Source organism: Pygocentrus nattereri, chromosome 3, assembly GCF_015220715.1.
Source record: "Pygocentrus nattereri isolate fPygNat1 chromosome 3, fPygNat1.pri, whole genome shotgun sequence".
Lineage (NCBI taxonomy): Eukaryota > Metazoa > Chordata > Actinopteri > Characiformes > Serrasalmidae > Pygocentrus > Pygocentrus nattereri.
The window spans coordinates 37,747,179-37,765,829 of NC_051213.1; the positions used below are offsets into that span (position 1 = coordinate 37,747,179).

Consider the following 18,651-nt stretch of genomic DNA (forward strand, 5'->3'; position numbering starts at 1 on the left):
GAAAGAAAAAAAACAAGATGTTTACTTTAACACAGCAGCGCATGTGGTTTCTTTCAGTCAGGTAATAATTTATTCTAGTCTTATCTCCTGCAAGCTGATTTAAAGTGCAGTCTTTGGCAGACTCTCTGTCTCTCCGCATATCTCTCTGTTTCATACACACACACATACACACACACGCACACACGCATGCACTTAAAGAAAGACCTTCCTTATATTTTGGTTGAAATAATGTCAGACCATAATTAATTCCAGTAATACACACAAGCAGGACAGTATAGTCTTTGACAGAACACTCCACCAAGACATGCTATTACAACCCCAGTTCCAATGAAGTTGGGACATTGTGTAAAACATAAATAAAAACAATATTGCGCATTATGAAGCGCAAAAACCAACAACGGAGACCCCGGACTGTTGAGCAACTGAAGTTGTACATCAAGCATGAATGGGAAAGAATTCCACCTACAAAGCTTCAACAATTGGTGCCATGTTTGTTTCTAGCAGTATCTGAGCTCAGGACTGTCTTTTCTCTAAGCTATTGGTAACTAGCAAAGATACTTTCTCTAGATTGACAAAGCACTTCTTGTAAGTCGCTCTGGATAAGAGCGTCTGCTAAATGCTGTAAATGTAAATGTAAATTAGTGTCCTCAGTTCCCAAACGCTTATTGAGTGTTATTAAAAGGAAAGGTGATATAACACAGTGGTAAACATGCCCCTGTCCCAACTTCTTTGGAACGTGTTGCAGGCATCAAATTCAAAATTAGTGAATATTTGCAAAAAACAATAAAGTTTATCTGTTTGAACATTAAATGTCTTGTCTTTGTAGTGTATTCAATTGAATATAGGTTGAAAAGGATTTGCAAATCATTGTATTCTGTTTTTATTTGTTTTACACAATGTCCCACCTTCATTGGAATTGGGGTTGTATATGAGTGGCCATTCTTCTATATGTCCTTCATTTGCCAGATCTTTGCTCATCAAGCTGTTAGTGCCTCTTCTGCTATTGAAAATTGATGGTGCACTTGAAAAAGTTCTTCGCTTTATTTCCTTCACTTGATTTCCTTATTAACTCAGTGGTCCTCTGGATGCTCAAAACTGGTGAGGTATGCTCTGTAGAAAAAAAAAGTCTGGAGAAAGCGTTCTTCAATCTTTCTTTGCTGGCCAAAATTCGAGGCTCTCCATTAAATTTGGTTTGTTTTCTTTCTCAGGTATTGAGGAATCTCCCTCACATTGTATGTTTGCAAGCCTCTCTCTCTTTCTTGTCTCTCTTAGACAGAGGTGGACTGCTTGATGCTGTGGAAGCTGAGGCGCGAGGGTGAGGTGGGGATAGACATTGCCCTTGCAACTCGTGTACGAATGGAATGTTTGTCGTGCCAGCGATGCCATCGTTTCCGTACTGCTGAGCGTACCTGGGCAAACACATACATACACACTTTCACTAGAAGATCACTGTATACTGTCCAGATTTAAGCGGCATATACACTTCTGGTCACTTTATTAGGTACGTTGTATCTGCACTTATGGTACATTTTAGTGTCAAGTCCATTAACCATACACTTTGCCATGCTACAAATAGTGCATATTGGTGTTTGGTTGCCTCTGATCTAAAGGCAGTATGCTATATGTAAAATTGATTTCAATATAAAAGCATCAAATCCACCAAGTCAAAATATCAAGCCAAACTGTGCAGATGAACTATCATGTTTAATTTTATATTTACAAGGTGAACCAAAACGTAGGTGTGTCTAATAGCCTGGACAGTAAGTGGACATACCCAGATAATTCCTGCTCAGTGGTGGCCGTGATCATTGATGAACAAATTATGCAAAGGAACAGATTGACTACATTCTGTAATTGTAGAACAACATAGTGCACCTATAAAGTAAGTATAACATAAAATGGACAATGAGTGAAGATACAAAACAGGTGTATCTAATATAGTGACCAGGGAATTTATTATCCTACCCATTCCTCTTAATGAAAACAGAGACACTTAATGTACCTTACAGGCCTACTGGATCTACTTCTATCACACAATAAATAGAATTTCAGGTTTTTGTGGTCCCCGCTTGATTAATGACTGGTTGGTTTAAGTCTGTGCTGACTAGAATTAAACCAAATCAGGTTGCTTTCTGAAAGCGCTGACAGAGGTATCAGAGGATTGTGGCAGCAGAATAAACGTGTCCTGATAGCAGCCTTTACTACAGTGAGTGCTATGAAACAGAAGAATGAAGTGCTGTAAAACAATAAAAATTTTGTTTGGTGGTGGCGGTCTTGACTGGTTGAAATTAGGACTGTGCTTACCTCACTGTTCAGAAAACAGTAGAACACGGACACAAAGAAGCCCTGAGAAAGTGTGAGAAAAAAGAAATCAGCACATAAAGATAAAGTATAGAATATCAGCAGAAGGAAAAAGAGGAAGAGAAGATGTTATATGAGGGAAAAAAAGGAATTGACACAAATAAAACAGTTTGGTCTCAGTGGTTTCTATTTTGTTTCTGGCTGGCACGTGTAGTTTTAAAGGGGTGGCCGGCGTGGCTAGTGTCCTGTCAGAAATCTGAGCAGCCATTACATTGCCTTTAAGAGGAGGGTTGTTTTCTTATCTGCGATCGGCAGAACAACTGTCCAACCTCTCTCCAACCTGTAATAGAACTGGCAGTTAGTGTTCTCCAGGTGGTTTGAACTGTACAGTGACTTTGTGTTAGTGGCTGTCTGAAGAGAGGCAGTGGCTTCACATAATTCAGAGGAAGCATGTGCTAGCCTTCACCCCCCTTGCTTGGTAGCCTTGTGTGATAAAGGAAGACTTAACAAGTTGGTAGAATTGTCATAGTTTCTGCAGGATTACCCATAATACTCCAGTAAGTCTGACCCAAAGCCCTTACTCTTCCCTGTATCAGCAAATAATACATTTGTTATCTACTTTTTATTGCAGGTAAAGAAGCCTTACCTGAAAGGATTGAAGGAAAGAATTGAAGTAGATGAAGACAATTTGGGAAACCTCATCCTCTCCTGGGTTTACAAAGAACAGCATGTACGTAATCCCCAGCAGAGGCAACAACACTAAGGTGGCCTTCACTGCTTTCCTAAAGGGTTGCAGACAAAAGAAGAAAAAGCAGAACATAATAGAAATAAACTACAATTTTATCATTTTAAAAGTTTATAATCAATGCTTTGTCATATAAAAAAGCTGGTTGCAGATAAATGTATATAATTATACTAATCCATTGTATATTTAGCAGGAAGATGTGGATAAGTTCATACAGTATTTATAAATTTGCATATAATTTAAATGAATACATTTATAACTTATGTTAGGTGTGTAAAGAATGATGAATGGAGATGTAGATGATTTTAAAATGACAAAGAAATCTGTAATCATGAATCATGAGTGATGTTATAATAAAACCTCCAGAATGCCTCATTTTAAAACGTCTTGAGATACATACATTACTACAAATAGATAATTATAATATTTTAAGTGACACAGGGAAAAAAAGTGTGGTATTGGGCCACAACGAGCTGCCAAACAGCTTCAGTGAGTTTTGGTTTAGATTCTACAAGTCTCTGGAACTGCACTGGTGAGACCAAACACAGTTTTTCCAAAAGATTTTCCCTCCGTTTGTGTTTTGATTGTAGTAGAGAGTGCTGTCCTACAAAATCCAAAATGTCTTGAAGGTGTTCAGTTGGGTATCATAGCATATGCTTTGCACCATTTTCATACCTATCAAACCATCAGGTACCCCAGTGCCCTAAGGGGCAGTGTCATCAAGGAATGGATCACTGCTATCAGAATAAAATGTTTCATCACAGTGTAAAGTTGATCAGCCAGAATAACTTTGTATTTCTTTTACAGTGACACTTTCCTTTAAGGGGTCGAGCGGACCATGCCAAATTTCCCTCACAGGATAACAGAGTCACTGTAGGGCTCGAGCATTCAGTCTAGTTTTGTTCTCTTGGTGCGTGCTGCACATTCATTTGCATCACTGTTCAGATCTGTAGATCAGTGCTGATGGTTTTTGCACCACTGAACTCTCAAATGGTCATTCATCTTTGTAATTAAGTCATTATGCACTGTAGCTCTACTATAATATCCCTCTCTATGTAGTTGTGGGTGGGCCAATCTTGATGTCAAAGTCTGGTCACATCCTGCACGAACATCACAGTCAGTAAAAGTGTGTTTTTAAGATTTTTAACCCTGTTTAGTGATGTTTTTTCCCACAGATCTAAATGCAGATGGCACTGTAGTCACTGCTCCTATTGAAACACTAGTCAGTTTAAGCAGGCCTTGTGGCTGAAACCCTGTCTTGATCCAAACTGAACGTCAACTGGATCAGCTCAGCATTGTATTATTTTTATAGCATTTTAAGGCACAGAACATGGTAAGATGTTAACTGCTTAACTGCAGCATGCAATACACCTGTCTGGAAGTATCTGCGCTCTTTTGTTTACATTTCCCATAGGTTATGTTTCTCTACTTATTTTTTCAGGTTTCCTTCATCACCTTTACTTAACTTGTTGTTCACAGAATATTTAAAATATTGAAAAAAATTTTGATGGATATGATTTTAAGGAGCAGTTTGAGCGTGTGTGTGTGTACCTGTACTGGATGGTTTCTGAGGTGGTGGATGCTCTGAGTTTGGTCATGAGGATCCTCACAATGTTGAAGAGGAAGATGAAATTAATCTGCAAGACATTTATAAACAGCTTGCAATGAAGATTTTATACAGTAGAAGTGTAGAACATTAGGTTGAATATAGCTTCAATGAATGTGGCATGCTAGCATGTCTGCATATGCATGCAAGTGCTCACCATAAGCACCAATATCATGGGGCCCTGGTAGATGTAGTCTGTATACACACCTGCTCTCTTCCCAAACCAGCATCTGATATTAAAAAGAGAAAGCAACAATTAAGATATTTTGCATAATTTAAGTAAGATTGCTTTGCAGTCTTCTTGGGAGATGGACAAAATGATTGTAGAAATTGATGACTAAATGAAAACATGTGAAGAACTGTAAAATCTGAGACTTTCTGGAAAAAGAAAATATGTCAGGAAATTGTACTATTACTGGCTAGTACCTTCAGCCAACACATTTGTCAGACTTCTTTTTGCACTAGCTCCCTGCTTTTATGGCCACTTCCCTTTTATTTTTAAATAAAAGTATGTCTTCACATCCTTACTCCAAAGTCATGTCAGCAATAATGCACAGCTAACTTGCTTTTTCCACCTACAGATGTTGGTCTAATTCTGCACATTGTCTTCATTGTTAGCATCTTACACCAGCATGAAGTACTCCTTAAAGACATATGTGCCAAATTCCCAAACATCAGCTATATTATTTGCACCACAATTTATGCTCAACATACATAACTGAATAATTGGGTGGGCCTTCCTTCCTAGTTTTCGTTGTTACAAAGGAGATGACGTTCTTTGAGGGGAAAAAGACCCAACACTACTTTATGCACTTCTAAAATATGTTACTACTGACAACAACGCAACAATAAAACTCCTAATAAAAATTTGCTGAGCCCGACTATTGATTTTAAGGTACATTAATTTAGTTATTTGGTTTTCTATGGGTCGTTAACCTAATGTCTGAGAAGAAAATGCAATTATATAACTTTCAGTGTAAAGAGTTCCCATCTAATACAATTTAATACAAGAGATTATACCAATAAGTATCAATGCAGGAACGTCTCACTTGGTAAACAATCACATTTTGTGGTTGCTAGGTGTTGTGAAAGACGCATTATAATGCAGTGATCTATTCTTACTGAAATCTTGAGACATCTCAGAAGTTAATCTTATTAGCTAATATGCATTTTTCTTTTTCTGTTTAAAATTACATTTCTAAATATTTTACAATAGTTTTACATGTCCATTTTTTATAACTTCTTAATAACATATTTTTAACTCTTGACTTCATACATTAATCTCAGATTAACCCTGAAACTGTTCTGCAAATTCCAGTTAAATAAATATCTATGGCTTAACTGGGCTATGTATGACTTGCAGTGGTGGGTATCTATTTTTACTATTTAGTAAAAATAGAGCACTACTACTATTTAGTATACTGTTTAGTAAAAATAGTAAAAAGTCCAGTTACTTGACTTTTAACTGCTGTGTTGAGCTTCATGTTGCTTTTCTACCACTCCTATATAGGATAATGTGCAAAAGTATTAGGCACCTGTGAAGTTTTTAATTAAAAAGCTATTTATGCTGACAGTGAGTGTTTATTTGCTCAGAAAAACACTAATATTAGAAGAAATACAAATAACATTAACACAATAGGTAGAGACTGTATATATGTTAATGTGTTAATTTTAGCATTTCCAAACCTCCCCTCATGGCACCCCAGTATCACTTGTACGTGTCATCTAATATCTAGCTATCCATTATCAGTGCTTCATTAAATTTAATCAGAAGTGCTGGTAATGGAATTTAATAAAGCTTAGACTGGGGGCATCAGGGAGAACCAAGTCTGGAACCAAATATTTGTTCTTCTATCTCGCTCAAAATCAACTACTTCAACACTTCAAAATCAACTTTTTAATGTACTAAGGTACTATACAAATAATTTATCCATTAGAATTAAACAGGCTGTTTTTTTCTTGTGCCTTTAAGACTAATATATGTAAGTGACCTCTGTGTCTGCCCTATATTGAAACTCATTTAAAATGCAGTCCAGGCTGAAACACTCTTTATAACTTCAGGGTGAAAACTAATGTAAGCTGAATTTGTGTAAATATGTTGGTTTTTCATGTCATCACAAAAAACACTGAATTCAAACCAGCCAAAATTGACTGTTCGGGCTGGGAAGTGAACATTACCCTTACCTTGCTGACGGGGAATATAACAAAGTCAAAAGCTGAAAAATATGTGCTTTACCATCACAGTGGTTTGCTTATCTCTCACTGAAAATGTAATACAGACTTACTTCTCATTGTCGTAGTAAAGCTTTCCAATGGCCCAGGCTACAATAATTGGAAAGGGAATACCTGAATAAGAAAAAAAGCAATCACTAAAAAGAAATTCTTTTCTTAAATATTCCATTACATGTTCTACATAATTAACTCATTAAGATGCAAAGTCATTCCGAGTTTGATGCAAAATGTAGCATTCTAAAGAAGTGGTTTACAATAGTGGTGATAGGAACCAGAAGTCTGAAGTGTTTAGTGCCTCTAAAACCTCCCTCACAGAAAGTTATTACATGAAAAGCCTGAAAATACGGTGTCTGCTTTCTAAAATGTTGTTCTGCGACAGTTCTGGTATAAAATGTTTTAAAGTATAATATGAAATCATCAGCATTACAAAAAAAAAAAGATGGCAAGTTTCTCTAAAATGAATCATTTTACAATTTTAAACCACTCTGAATAATTTTTTACATGTTTATGATAGAATTATATAGTAATACAGTCATTTTCATGGTAATGTGTATGAAAATCTTACAATATAAGGTTTCTATATGGACTATTCTACTAAATTAGCTCAAACTGCAGTCTAATTATAATATACTATTAAAAAACAATTAATTATTGAGACCTTGGACCAGGTGTCACCAACACAGTGCCAGGTCACCCGCAAGGACCATATGAGTCCCCGCAGATCTGTTCTAAAAATAGCACAACTCACTAGTGAGCTGCATCTAAAATCTAATTCGATTCTGTTGCTATTCTTTTTTAACCACACTTGTATTCATATATATATATATATCTTATCTTAAAATATCTTAAAATTATGTTCATTATACATGAAGTTTAGATAAGTTGAGGTTACTCTTAGTTTTTCTCTAGAGAAGTTCAAAGGTCAGTATTCTGCGCATGACAAAACCAGTGATCGCGGAAAGTAAACTAGCAGGCACAGCATGCAGTTTCTTACTCCAGAAACATGGCAGAAAAAAGAAAAAAAACGTATCACTTTCACCACGAATGGGAGGTGGAGTTCTTCTTTACGACTGTTAAAGAAACCTGTGTGTGTCTCATTTGCGGGGCGGCTGTGGCGATACCAAAACGGCACAATGTCGAGAGACACTTCACTACCTGTCACAAAAGCTACAATGCAAACTGTCCACCTGGAAGTGCACTAAGGGCAGAAAAAGTCTGTGAGCTAAAGGCAGCTTTGGTTACACAACAATCTCTTTTCACGAGGACGAACAAAAAAAATCACAAAAAACAACCAAAGCCTCGTTCAGAGCTACACATTTTCTGATCAAGGAGAAGAAGACGGCATTTTCAGATGGAGAAGTTGTCAAAGAAGCAATGTTAAAAATTGCTAACACTGTATTGAAAGATGAGAAAAATGGAACCGATCTAATCTCCACTCTCTCCGACGTCCAACTGGGGGTGATGACATGTAGTGATGTAAGTGATCATCAGAAAATGTAAAAATTGCTGAGATTAATAGAGATAAACTGCTGAATATTGATATCTGTTTTCCACCTTGTTGTCATTGTTGATAATTATTGTGAGAAATCATTCATTAATCTGATCAGTGTCTTCACATAGATGAGTATCATTAATCATTATTAATAATGTATAACTAAAGGCAAACTGAGCAAATTGTTTTAAGAAGAGCACATCAAACTGGTAGCCCTTCGTACAACTCGCTACCCATAAAGTAGCTCTCAGTTTCAAAAAGGTTGGTGACCCCTGCCTTAGACAAACCATTAATAGAAATAGTAAAAAGCTAAATATATACAAAATCACTATTTATAGGGTACTTTCATTTGAGAAATGTCTGTCCCAAACTTTAACCCCTACACTTGAGAAAATATTATTTTCATGTTTTTTGTTTAATTGCACTGTTTTTTTTATTTCTTTTAAAGTTAAGTTGAATTTAATTTTAGAAATTTTAGATTTATCATGAGTTTAATTTTAAAATGTATTCAAAAACTGCTAACCCACAGTTTTATGTCAGTATCGAAACATGAGTTTTTGTCCATAGGCAAAGCCTTATTTTAGCCACACCCCTGCATTTACTTGTGGAAGTGATATTGTATCTCTGTCCCTCATGTCCACACGGTGAGCAGTCAGATCATACTGTCTTGAAGTTAATGTGTCCCAAAGTTTGAAACACTAAGAAGTAAGAATTCAAAATGGTCACTATGAATCATTTCCAGTATGTTCAGTATGTTTTTGTGTTGTAATGAAAAATATTACAATTTCATGTATGTACAACTGTTCAAAGTTGTCATGCTCAAAATGAGCTAAAACTGACACTTCTACCACTATCGGTGGATCTGTGTTTTGTTGGTGACAAAATGTTCAATAATTTATTCTAATAAAATAAATATAATTATAGTATTCAAAGTCATTCACAGTCATTGTAGTGTATATATATATATATATATATATATATATATACACACACTACAATGTATACACATATATATAGACATACACACACACACACACACACACACACAGTATATATGACAGATTACAGGGGTATTTCAACTGTGAAAGTACCTTCCTCTACTACACTTCCAATAATGGAAGTTTCTTTTACATAGCAATGTTTTTGTAAATTGTTGTTCGTACTGCTAACCGGGCTACAGGTGCATATTATATTTTCCTCAAGCATTTGCAGTGACTTACACCATCCGATGCAGATGAACATCCATTTCTTGAGCCTGTCGGTGGAGTATGTGAGTACGATGGCTGTGTGGAGGTAGCAGCCCTCCCCAAACATCCAGAAAAAGTTAGCCATGTGGAAATAATTATACACTGTTGTCACCAAACGGCACCACGGCTTAGAGAGAGAGACACAAAGTATGGGGTTGAAAAGTATGATGCTGGTTAAAAAATTGGACACATTTAAGGTTAAGTTCATTTCTCCTTGCCTAAAACTGTGCAAAACCTACTTTGTTAAAATTAAAAACACTGAATTGATGAAAACTGACCTGGTGCAGTTTAAGAATGACCTGTTAGTTAACAGCAAGGTAAGTATATCAAATGTGTTGCTGTGCAAAAGTTTTGTGCAGTGATGAGGCAAGTAAATTACTGATATCAGAATTATGGTTGACAGCAGTAAAAAAAAGCTTTAAGAGGAGTGTTCAGACCCCAGGTGTGGCCTATTTTTGCATGTGAACCATCTGGATCAAGTTATTTGTTGTTCCTGCATTTTTCAGTTTGTAAAAACAGAAGCAAGTTAACCCATTAAAAAATGTGTTTAACTTTGTGTGGAAAGCTAACATGAGACAGAGCGTAAAGTGGTGGGACGTCTGTAGAATTAATTCACAGATTATAGGAGCTCACCACGTTGCTTTCATGTACATCAGGGTTCATGGTGATCTGAACAATGAACCACGTGGCATTCCTCAAGATGAAGGCAGAAATGAGATTCCAGTGGATAATGTTTCTTAGACACCGAATGCTCCTAAGATGAGAAAGAAAGGAAAAGAAAGAGATGATGTCAGAGAGGATATCAAAATATTCCAAAATGTCAGAACAGTCCCAAGCTGGCATATTAGGGAGAGCAGGGCACAACCAAGGGCATTTTGTTTTTTGATGAATAAGTTTATAAATATCTGAGCAAGATTAATAATTATAGAAGCTGTATATACATCTCTACTACAAATGAAAACATGATTTGTTTTCCCAGCATCTGTCATCTATGAACAATTTGACTGAACGTGGCAGGAGTGGAAATGTTACAATTTGCCCCAAAGACAGGGTTAACTGTAACTGACATCTTTCTAAATCTGTGTATAGGAATTTTAAAAATGTTAAAAACAAACAGTTATTCATTTATATGAAGGGCTATGGGCTTCTTTCATTGTTTACTTTGGGTGGCAGGATTAGTTGTACACAGAGTAAAAACTAACCCCTGTGGGTGGACACTGCACTTTAGCCTGGGTAGTTCACTGTGAGTGTTTTAAATGCTCTAAACTGGTGCTGTATTACAGACAGCAAGACAGTGATGCAAAAACCAAGGGCCAACCTGGACAAAAATCCATCTTATTGCTGTGATTATTTACAGATAACTTTGCTATGGGAATACAAAAAGATGATAAAAAGCACAATCTACTAAAAAAAAAGGAATTTTCCCCGTCTTATTATGTGTCTTGCACTCCCCTATTCTGTATGCCAGTAGTGGATTATAGGCAGCACAAATGTTAAGCTTTTTTTTTTAATGCTGTAGGTGTCCAACCATCTGGAAGTAATATTATAACTGGCTGAATTTACAGATTTTAGATATCTAAGGCTGGTTTTACGCACTGAAACTACAATGCAACATAATTTCCGTGCAACTCGACACTTGACACTTCCGTGAAAATTGCACCTACATAAAGCAATTCAAAAACAAAGTTGCATGTAACAATTTTAATTAATCAACTAGTTAGACAGCTTATATGGTAATAAGCAACCCGATGCTCTTTCTGTCCTAGAAGCACTGTGAGTTCATCAAGAACTGCATCTTGATCTTCTCTTCTTTAATAATTTTCTCCTTTGGATTCCAAATAAATCTGGGCTTTATGTAAAATTAGGAGGCATCAAAAGATAACTTTTTTCTTATTTTCTTGCCCACTGATCTGGTGAAATCAGTCATTTTAAAACAAAACGTTTGTTGTGATCATGCCTTTTTGACTGGCTGTTTCATGAAACTTGTCTAAATGAAAGTTGCATGAGATTTTCACAGAATAAAGCCAGCCAAGTGTTAGTACTTTATAGCCAGTGAGCAAATGTAAAATTCCACCAAAACCCCAAAAAAGAAAAGAGTTCTTTCCAAAACACCCAGGTACATACACTTTCTTTGATATTCAAGATAGCTGATGTTGCTCCAATTCCCATTGCAAGCTGCAGTGCTAAAAATACAACTAATCTGACATACAGTATTAGGTGATCACCTTGGAATGGTGCTCTGGGGGTTGCCTGTCACTCTAAAACTTATTTATATTTTAGAATTATTTATTATTTATGTCCCCCTGATTGCTGCAGTCTCAGGTCATGCTTCTTTTTGACAGAATATAAAATGCATTTTGAATAACTGAGCCACTGGGGCATTTCTTCACTTTAGACTCACATCAGCTATGCTGACAGTACAGAACCGTACTTCTTTTATGTTCCCTCTGCTTCTCATGACATTTCTTAGTGGTCTATCATCTGAAACTTAATGTCTCAACAGCTCAACGAAAGTCAGCAAGGTTAAACTGATCTACAGTACTGTGCAAAAGTCAGAGACAATTTAGTATTTAAGCCATTAAAATGGTCATTAAATTTAAATTTATATAGGTGTCAGAAAAAAGCAGCAAATATATATTTAGCAAAGAAAAAAAAGAATATTCAATCTAGTAGTATTTAATTTGTCCACTCTGTACTTTTGTGTACACTAATTATGTTTCCCTTCTGAGACACACTAACTTTCACATAAGCAGCTACCCAAACACACCTTAACTGCCTTGCAAATTTCTTTCACGTGTGCATTTAAATTGACTAAAATACATATTCCTGAGGAGATTAGATATAAAATAATCCACCTGAATAATGAAGCATGCAACATATACGGATGAAGGATGAAATATGTGGACTGTCTTGGGTATTACAAGGATTCCAGGGGGGTAGGTGGGGGGGTGGGGGTTATGACCATCAGATACACAGTACTTTAAGCTTTCATCTTTGAGAGATCAGAGAAAATCAAACTCCAGTTTTGCCTCATACTGTATCTGAAAAATGCACAGGTGATTCTGTCCACTGTTAGAAGACAATTCAATGCTATGAGTCTAAAAAGATGTGCACCTCTCAAGAAGCTGTTACTGAGAAAAGAAAAAAGACAAAAAAAGACTAGAATATCAACACTGAACATCTGAGATGTGGAGTAAGTGTTTATGGATAAATTTGTCTAAATTCCAAATTAATAACTAAATGAAAGTATGGTCTCTGATTTACGCACAGTACTGTGTGATTGTGGATCTGTCTCTAAAATGCTGGATTCATGGTTAGCGAGCTAGCTAGTTCTTTAAAGTTATTTAAAGTAGCCTTCAGCTGATTCTAATGTAATTCTCGTGTTACCTTAAGTGGAGTGCTCCATTCTTCCCTCTAAAGTTTCTGCCTCTGTCAATCTCATGTGTCAGTATGTCAGCATTCCTACTAACCCGATTAAATACTCACTGCTTAGGCGAGACAGTGGTCAGGCTGTGGCAGCAGCTGTGATGATGCAAAAGGTTCACTTGGCAAACAAAAAGGGCACTAATGTAGGTCTTGCCCTGGGCCTTACCCCACCCCTCTAATTGTCCTGGATACATCATAGGTTTTCAGAGGTCAATAAAATGAAGAAAAAAAATATATAAATTGCATTAGTTATGTTGGCACAGACAGAGTGGGACAGCTGCTGTTGAATAGGGATCCATAAATAGGCAGGCTTTACTGAGGCAGGACTCTTAATGGCAATAAAAGATTAAAGTGACTAAAAGAGCAAAGAGTGTTTGCTGTTTTAGACTCTTATGTAACATTAACAACATATTACAATTTGCTGAGAGTTGTACTTTCACTAGAGATGCAAAATAACAAAGTAATGCACGTATACACAAACACACCCCTGCTGAGTGAGCATACTGTAGCAATGGGGGGGGTTTGACTATGGACTGTTATTGTTATTCTCAATACTGGGTGAAGCTTGGCCTAGTTTAACCGTTCAACACACCCCTAAGAGACAGATGGAGGTTTCGAGACCAGAGAACAGCAGGGAAGCATTTGTTAACAAATACAAGATAACATCTCACGTCCTGGTAACAATCAAAGCTCTAATAAAGCAGTTTCAAAAGTCTGAATGAGTTATTGTGTATCAAAGCTTTAGAAGCCAACTTAGAAATGCAAATGTGCTGAAAATACAATGCAGCAATACAATGTATTTTATAAATCTGTTACAAAAACCTTACTGTGTTTAGTTGAGCTCACCGGAGTCGTAAGAAGAGAATGAAGGCAATGAGAAGAGTAAACAGAGACAAACAGTGACCCATGTAGTTAATGATGACCGCTATTCGATAATGCACCTTGCTCTTTCTCTGCAACACAAAATAGAATAAAGTAAAAGGCCTGAAGAACCCACCTGAGTACACACAGGCACACAAAGAACTGAAATACAGTACTGGGCAAATGTCAGTGGTGGTCACTACTAGAGCTTGATCTTCAGTTTGGGCCATACGTGTCAAAATATGAAAAAAAAACACTTCTATGACAATGCTAATTTATACTAGCACACTTACGAAATTTCTAACAGTACATTAGCACTATGCTAACACCGGCGCGCATGGACATTTTTAAACATTTTAGATTAAACATAAACATAAACTTGTAAAAGACTTTTATAAATTTATATTTGAAGTGTGTAACAGACATTAACACAATGTACCAATGTTTTTAGTATTTTTTACATATAATTATTTACATTTCATTTTAGGGCTGCCCCTACCACTGTTTTCCATTTGTAACAAATGTCTGAAAACTGGTCAGACTACAGGTTGTATTCACAGTCAGTGACATATCTATGACTTCCAGAAGGCCTACAGTGACTTTCTTTCAGCAAAATTTGTCCCACTCAAGATTCAACACTCTGATTTCCACTCAAACTTGAACACTGAAATAAAAGGATTATAATAACACTTGCAACAATTGCAGATATGTATTCTTTCAGCTCCCAAAAATCCTTAGAGCTTATCTGAAGTTATTCAGGAGGAGATTAGATATAAGATAATCCACTTTCATGAGGAAGGGGAAACTCAAAAGAAAATAAATGGACAAATAGGAGTTTCCAAAAATGTTCAAAAAATTATTAAAAGAAATCGAGACTCTGAACAATCATGCAAGACTGGTAGACCAACAAAACTATCGCCATCAGATGACCAGGACTTAAAGCTGTCATCTTTGAGAGAGAGGAGAAAAACAAGCTCCACTGTTGCATCAGATCTGAAACATCTACAGGTGTTCCTGTCCATCCTTTCACTGTCAAAAACAACATAAATCTGAAAAGATGTGTGGCTATCAACTAGCCATTACTGAGCAAAGAAAATAGAGAAAAAGAAGAACACTTGCAAATCAACTGAGTTACTGGTGTTCTTAGAACAATGGACTGCCATCCTAGTCCAGACAGTCCAGACCTCAGAATTAAAGAATATGTTTGAGATTACTTGGATTGTGAGAAGCAGAAAATGCAACCAACTGAATGTTGAAAGTGTGGAAAAACATCTCTGCAGATTTCTCTGAAAAGCTGAAAGTAAGACTCCTAAAACCTGTACTTTATGATCATTTTAACTGGAAGTGAATTCTGCACAGTACTGTAGTTTCAACAGCTTGAGCTTCATTCTAGAGTATGATCTGTGTGTTCCATCAAAACAACAACAACAACAACAAAAAAATGCAGGCTGCTTGCTAATGTCCAAATATACAGGTGAACAAAATAACACACAGATGCTAAGCAAACATATAAATGTATTTGACTATAGTTTCGGAGTACATCTACTAAATCTGTGTGTATGAATTTGTGCTGTTCGTCTGTAATAATTTATCACCTGTACACTGAGAATAGCTTTGCACTGAGAGTAGTTGCCTTTGGAGGCCCAGGTCCCGTTGGCTTGACACTTTCTGAAGATTTTATCTAAAGAGGAAAAGGGAAAAACACATGCAGTGTTAGAACAATTTCCGATAAAATGTACAGGTAGTAGGGCGGCATGGTGATGTCGCCTCACAGCAAGGAAGTGCCTGGGTTTGATTCCCTGGCTTTGCGACCAGTGTCCTTTTTGCATGGAGTTTGCTGGTTCTCCCTGTGTCTGTGTGGGTTTCTTCTGGGTTCTCCGGTTTCCTCCCACAGTCCAAAGACATGCAGACTGGACTTGACATGCTAAATTGCCCCGAGGTGGGAGTGTGTGAATGAATATATTTGTCTGTGTGTCTGCCCTACGTTGGACTGGTGACCTGTCCAGGGTGTATCCTGTCTTCCACCCAATGACTGCTGGGATAGGCTCCAGCTCCCCTGAAACCTAGAAGGATAAGGAGTACTTTTCTTTTCCAGAGCCACACTGCACCACTCTGCCACTTTGCCCTCAGACGGTCAAGTGACTTCTCGGTTGGTGTGCATAATAACTGCTGTCCACCGTTCTTCAAGAGCAGTTTCAGTGAGATAAGGCGCAGCCTTGCCCTGGGAATAGAGCTTGTGTGTCAGCTTGGGTTCTACAAGATTCACCTCTCTTATGCAGTACTGATCACCTTTGTTTTTCCTCAGTAACTCTGTTACAGTGCTGAAAATCCCACCAATAAAACACATCTCTTTAAAAAACATCACATTCCAAAAGGTCAGCAGTAAGGGGTCTTAATGACCCTCTACAAGTTTTCATTCCATACATTACATGGTTTTTGAATAGTGCAGTGCTGAACATCACAGACTTACATGCAACGTTTGGGATTCAAATCCATGCATAGAGAGCGATGTTGACTGCCTTTGGTACTTCTGCTACATATATTGTAAATGAAATGGTGTGAATTAATTGTTTACTGGAAGATTTTAAGATACTGTAGTTTTCTTTTTCTAATGTATGCATATGCATACATTTAAGCATAAATTTGCTGGATTTCCTGAATCTTTTGATGATATTCTGCACCAGAGAGGACAAAATACCTAAAATCTTTAGTCCCAGCAAGTACTTGCTGAGGAACATTACTTTTACACTGCTGGATTTGTTGCTGAAGTAGTTTTGGTAAAGTGACATTGCATGACCTGTTTAATCTTTTTTTATAACATCTTGCTATCTTTCTAGTCTTAACTTTTGTTAAGTGTCCCAACTTTTTGCAATGCGTTAAATGCATCAATTTCAGAACAAACTTTTATTTACAAAAAACAATGAAGCTAATCAGAAAGTATGCACTGCCTTTGTACTGCTTTGTAAATCACTGCTTTCTGTTTTTATGTACATTGTACCTACTGTCCCAATTATTATGGAATTGAAATTATATGTAGGCATGTTCTGCACAGTTTTGCTGTATTTAGTGTGTGCTAGTTTTGTAATCCAGCAGTCAGGGTTCCAGATGCTAAGTCAAATTTGTCTGCCAGAGGGGCACTATTGCGAGTAGATTCCACTCTGATTGACAGGTTCCAGTCTGGCAGAGATGCTCACAGTCTTGGAGTATGTCCACAGAATGAGACACACTGTTCTGCACTCCACCTTTTAACCTGCGGCAAAGAAACACTGCACGCAAACCCAAACACAACTAGGCCAAGGATGCCGCAGCCGGTCTGTCATGTTCCCCTTCCCTACATTGTGGCCAACTGTTTGGCTGCCTTTGTATGTGATTGCTTTTAACTGGCTAGCCTAGCTAAGCAAATGAATCATATAAATTAGACAGACTCTGTAAGAGATAAAGGCTTCTCTGGTTTTCTAGGTTTTGTTTGGTCTATTGTGAATAAATGTATTAAAAGCCATTAAGTGTATTACACTCTAAGAGTGTGTGTGGGGGCTTTGACACACATGCATGTGAGTTGTGTGCCCTGTAAAATTAAAATTGGTCTATGGCAGAATGCCAAAAATGAAATCTGGCATAGGAGTCTCAAAAAGTTCAAAGCTCTCAAAATAATAACATAGAAACCACACTTTTGTGAATAATTTAAAAGTCATATAATTTTCATAATCTTTTTTAAAAGGTGTTTGATGTTGTATATAAAAAAATGTTACAAATGTTTCCAAATGTACCCTTCACATGTACCACATATTGAAATCAAGCTGCATTTACTTTTATTCTGATGTTATAAAAACCAGTGCATTTACATTTATCTGCCTATTCAGTCTACAGCAGTTTAGCTCAGCCTATTCATGCTATTGTTATAAGGAATGTTTCAGCCTGGAGTTTTTTTTGAATGAGGCACAAAACAGTATATCAGAACAGAGATCATTTACATACATGCATGCGTGAAGTAGAAGTGCAGAGGCTGCAGCACCCCTGAATTTATAAGGTGGAGTTCTTATTTTTATTTTTGTTCTATTTAAATGTTCAAAATCTGCAGTGCTGTGCAATATTTAAGTTAGTGCTACACTTTATAGCAAAGGTAATCACTTCCAGCTTTTTCTAAAACACAAACAGGAGTAATAGGCTAGTTCTGTGCCTCAATGTGGCCTAATATTGTATTAAAAACATTAATTATTGAATAATTACCTTTCATTCCTATCAATTTCTAAAATCATTGTGATAATCTTCTGCTAGATGTGTATTCGAGTATTAAATCTTCATTATGAAGCTTGCTACAGGCTTTACTCAAGCGGTTGCCACACCTCATATCTCAACAATCTGATTGGTCAGCACTCAGCTGAACTGCACAAAGTAGGCCCAGCAAGTGAGACATCATAGACACCAAGGTGTACATCAGCTGATGCTGTGTGGGTTATACTGCTGTCTGAGGCAGCAGATACTGAAGCAGCATCAAAACAATCACTGTTCATAATCAGGTCAGAGGTAGGTAGAGAAGCCTAAGTCAATTCTCAGGTAAAAGTATTGATAATTGCATAAAATAATTACCCAAGTAAAAGTGTCTCCCCTATAACAACTTGAGTAGAAATACTAGAGTAGCAGGTCAGGAATCTATTTAAGTACTGAGTAGTGCAGTGGAACATCTTACTATATCCAGCATTTTTCAGCAGAGGAACTGAAGACTGTGCAACTCTGTTCTTCT

At 36.9% G+C, this 18,651-nt stretch overlaps 1 protein-coding gene across 2 annotated transcripts in view; it reads right to left on the minus strand.

Annotated features, from left to right (window-relative positions):
• Positions 1 to 835: 835 nt before the first annotated feature.
• The window catches only part of LOC108429163 (corticotropin-releasing factor receptor 1-like), a 38,175-nt gene continuing 20,359 nt past the window's right edge, over positions 836 to 18,651 (minus strand). The window contains exons 5-14 of one of the 2 annotated variants that reach the window (XM_017700711.2): positions 15,506 to 15,591; positions 13,896 to 14,002; positions 10,257 to 10,377; positions 9,597 to 9,750; positions 6,938 to 6,998; positions 4,810 to 4,882; positions 4,598 to 4,683; positions 2,948 to 3,083; positions 2,305 to 2,346; positions 836 to 1,409 (exon numbers count right to left, since the gene is read on the minus strand). In XM_017700711.2, coding sequence (XP_017556200.2) covers positions 1,269 to 1,409; positions 2,305 to 2,346; positions 2,948 to 3,083; positions 4,598 to 4,683; positions 4,810 to 4,882; positions 6,938 to 6,998; positions 9,597 to 9,750; positions 10,257 to 10,377; positions 13,896 to 14,002; positions 15,506 to 15,591 — 1,007 coding nt within the window. In that variant the 3' untranslated portion in view covers positions 836 to 1,268. Of the gene's footprint in view, positions 1,410 to 2,304; positions 2,347 to 2,947; positions 3,084 to 4,597; positions 4,684 to 4,809; positions 4,883 to 6,937; positions 6,999 to 9,596; positions 9,751 to 10,256; positions 10,378 to 13,010; positions 13,042 to 13,895; positions 14,003 to 15,505; positions 15,592 to 18,651 lie in introns of those variants that run through there. The other variant, XM_037536707.1, reaches the window with a different exon arrangement.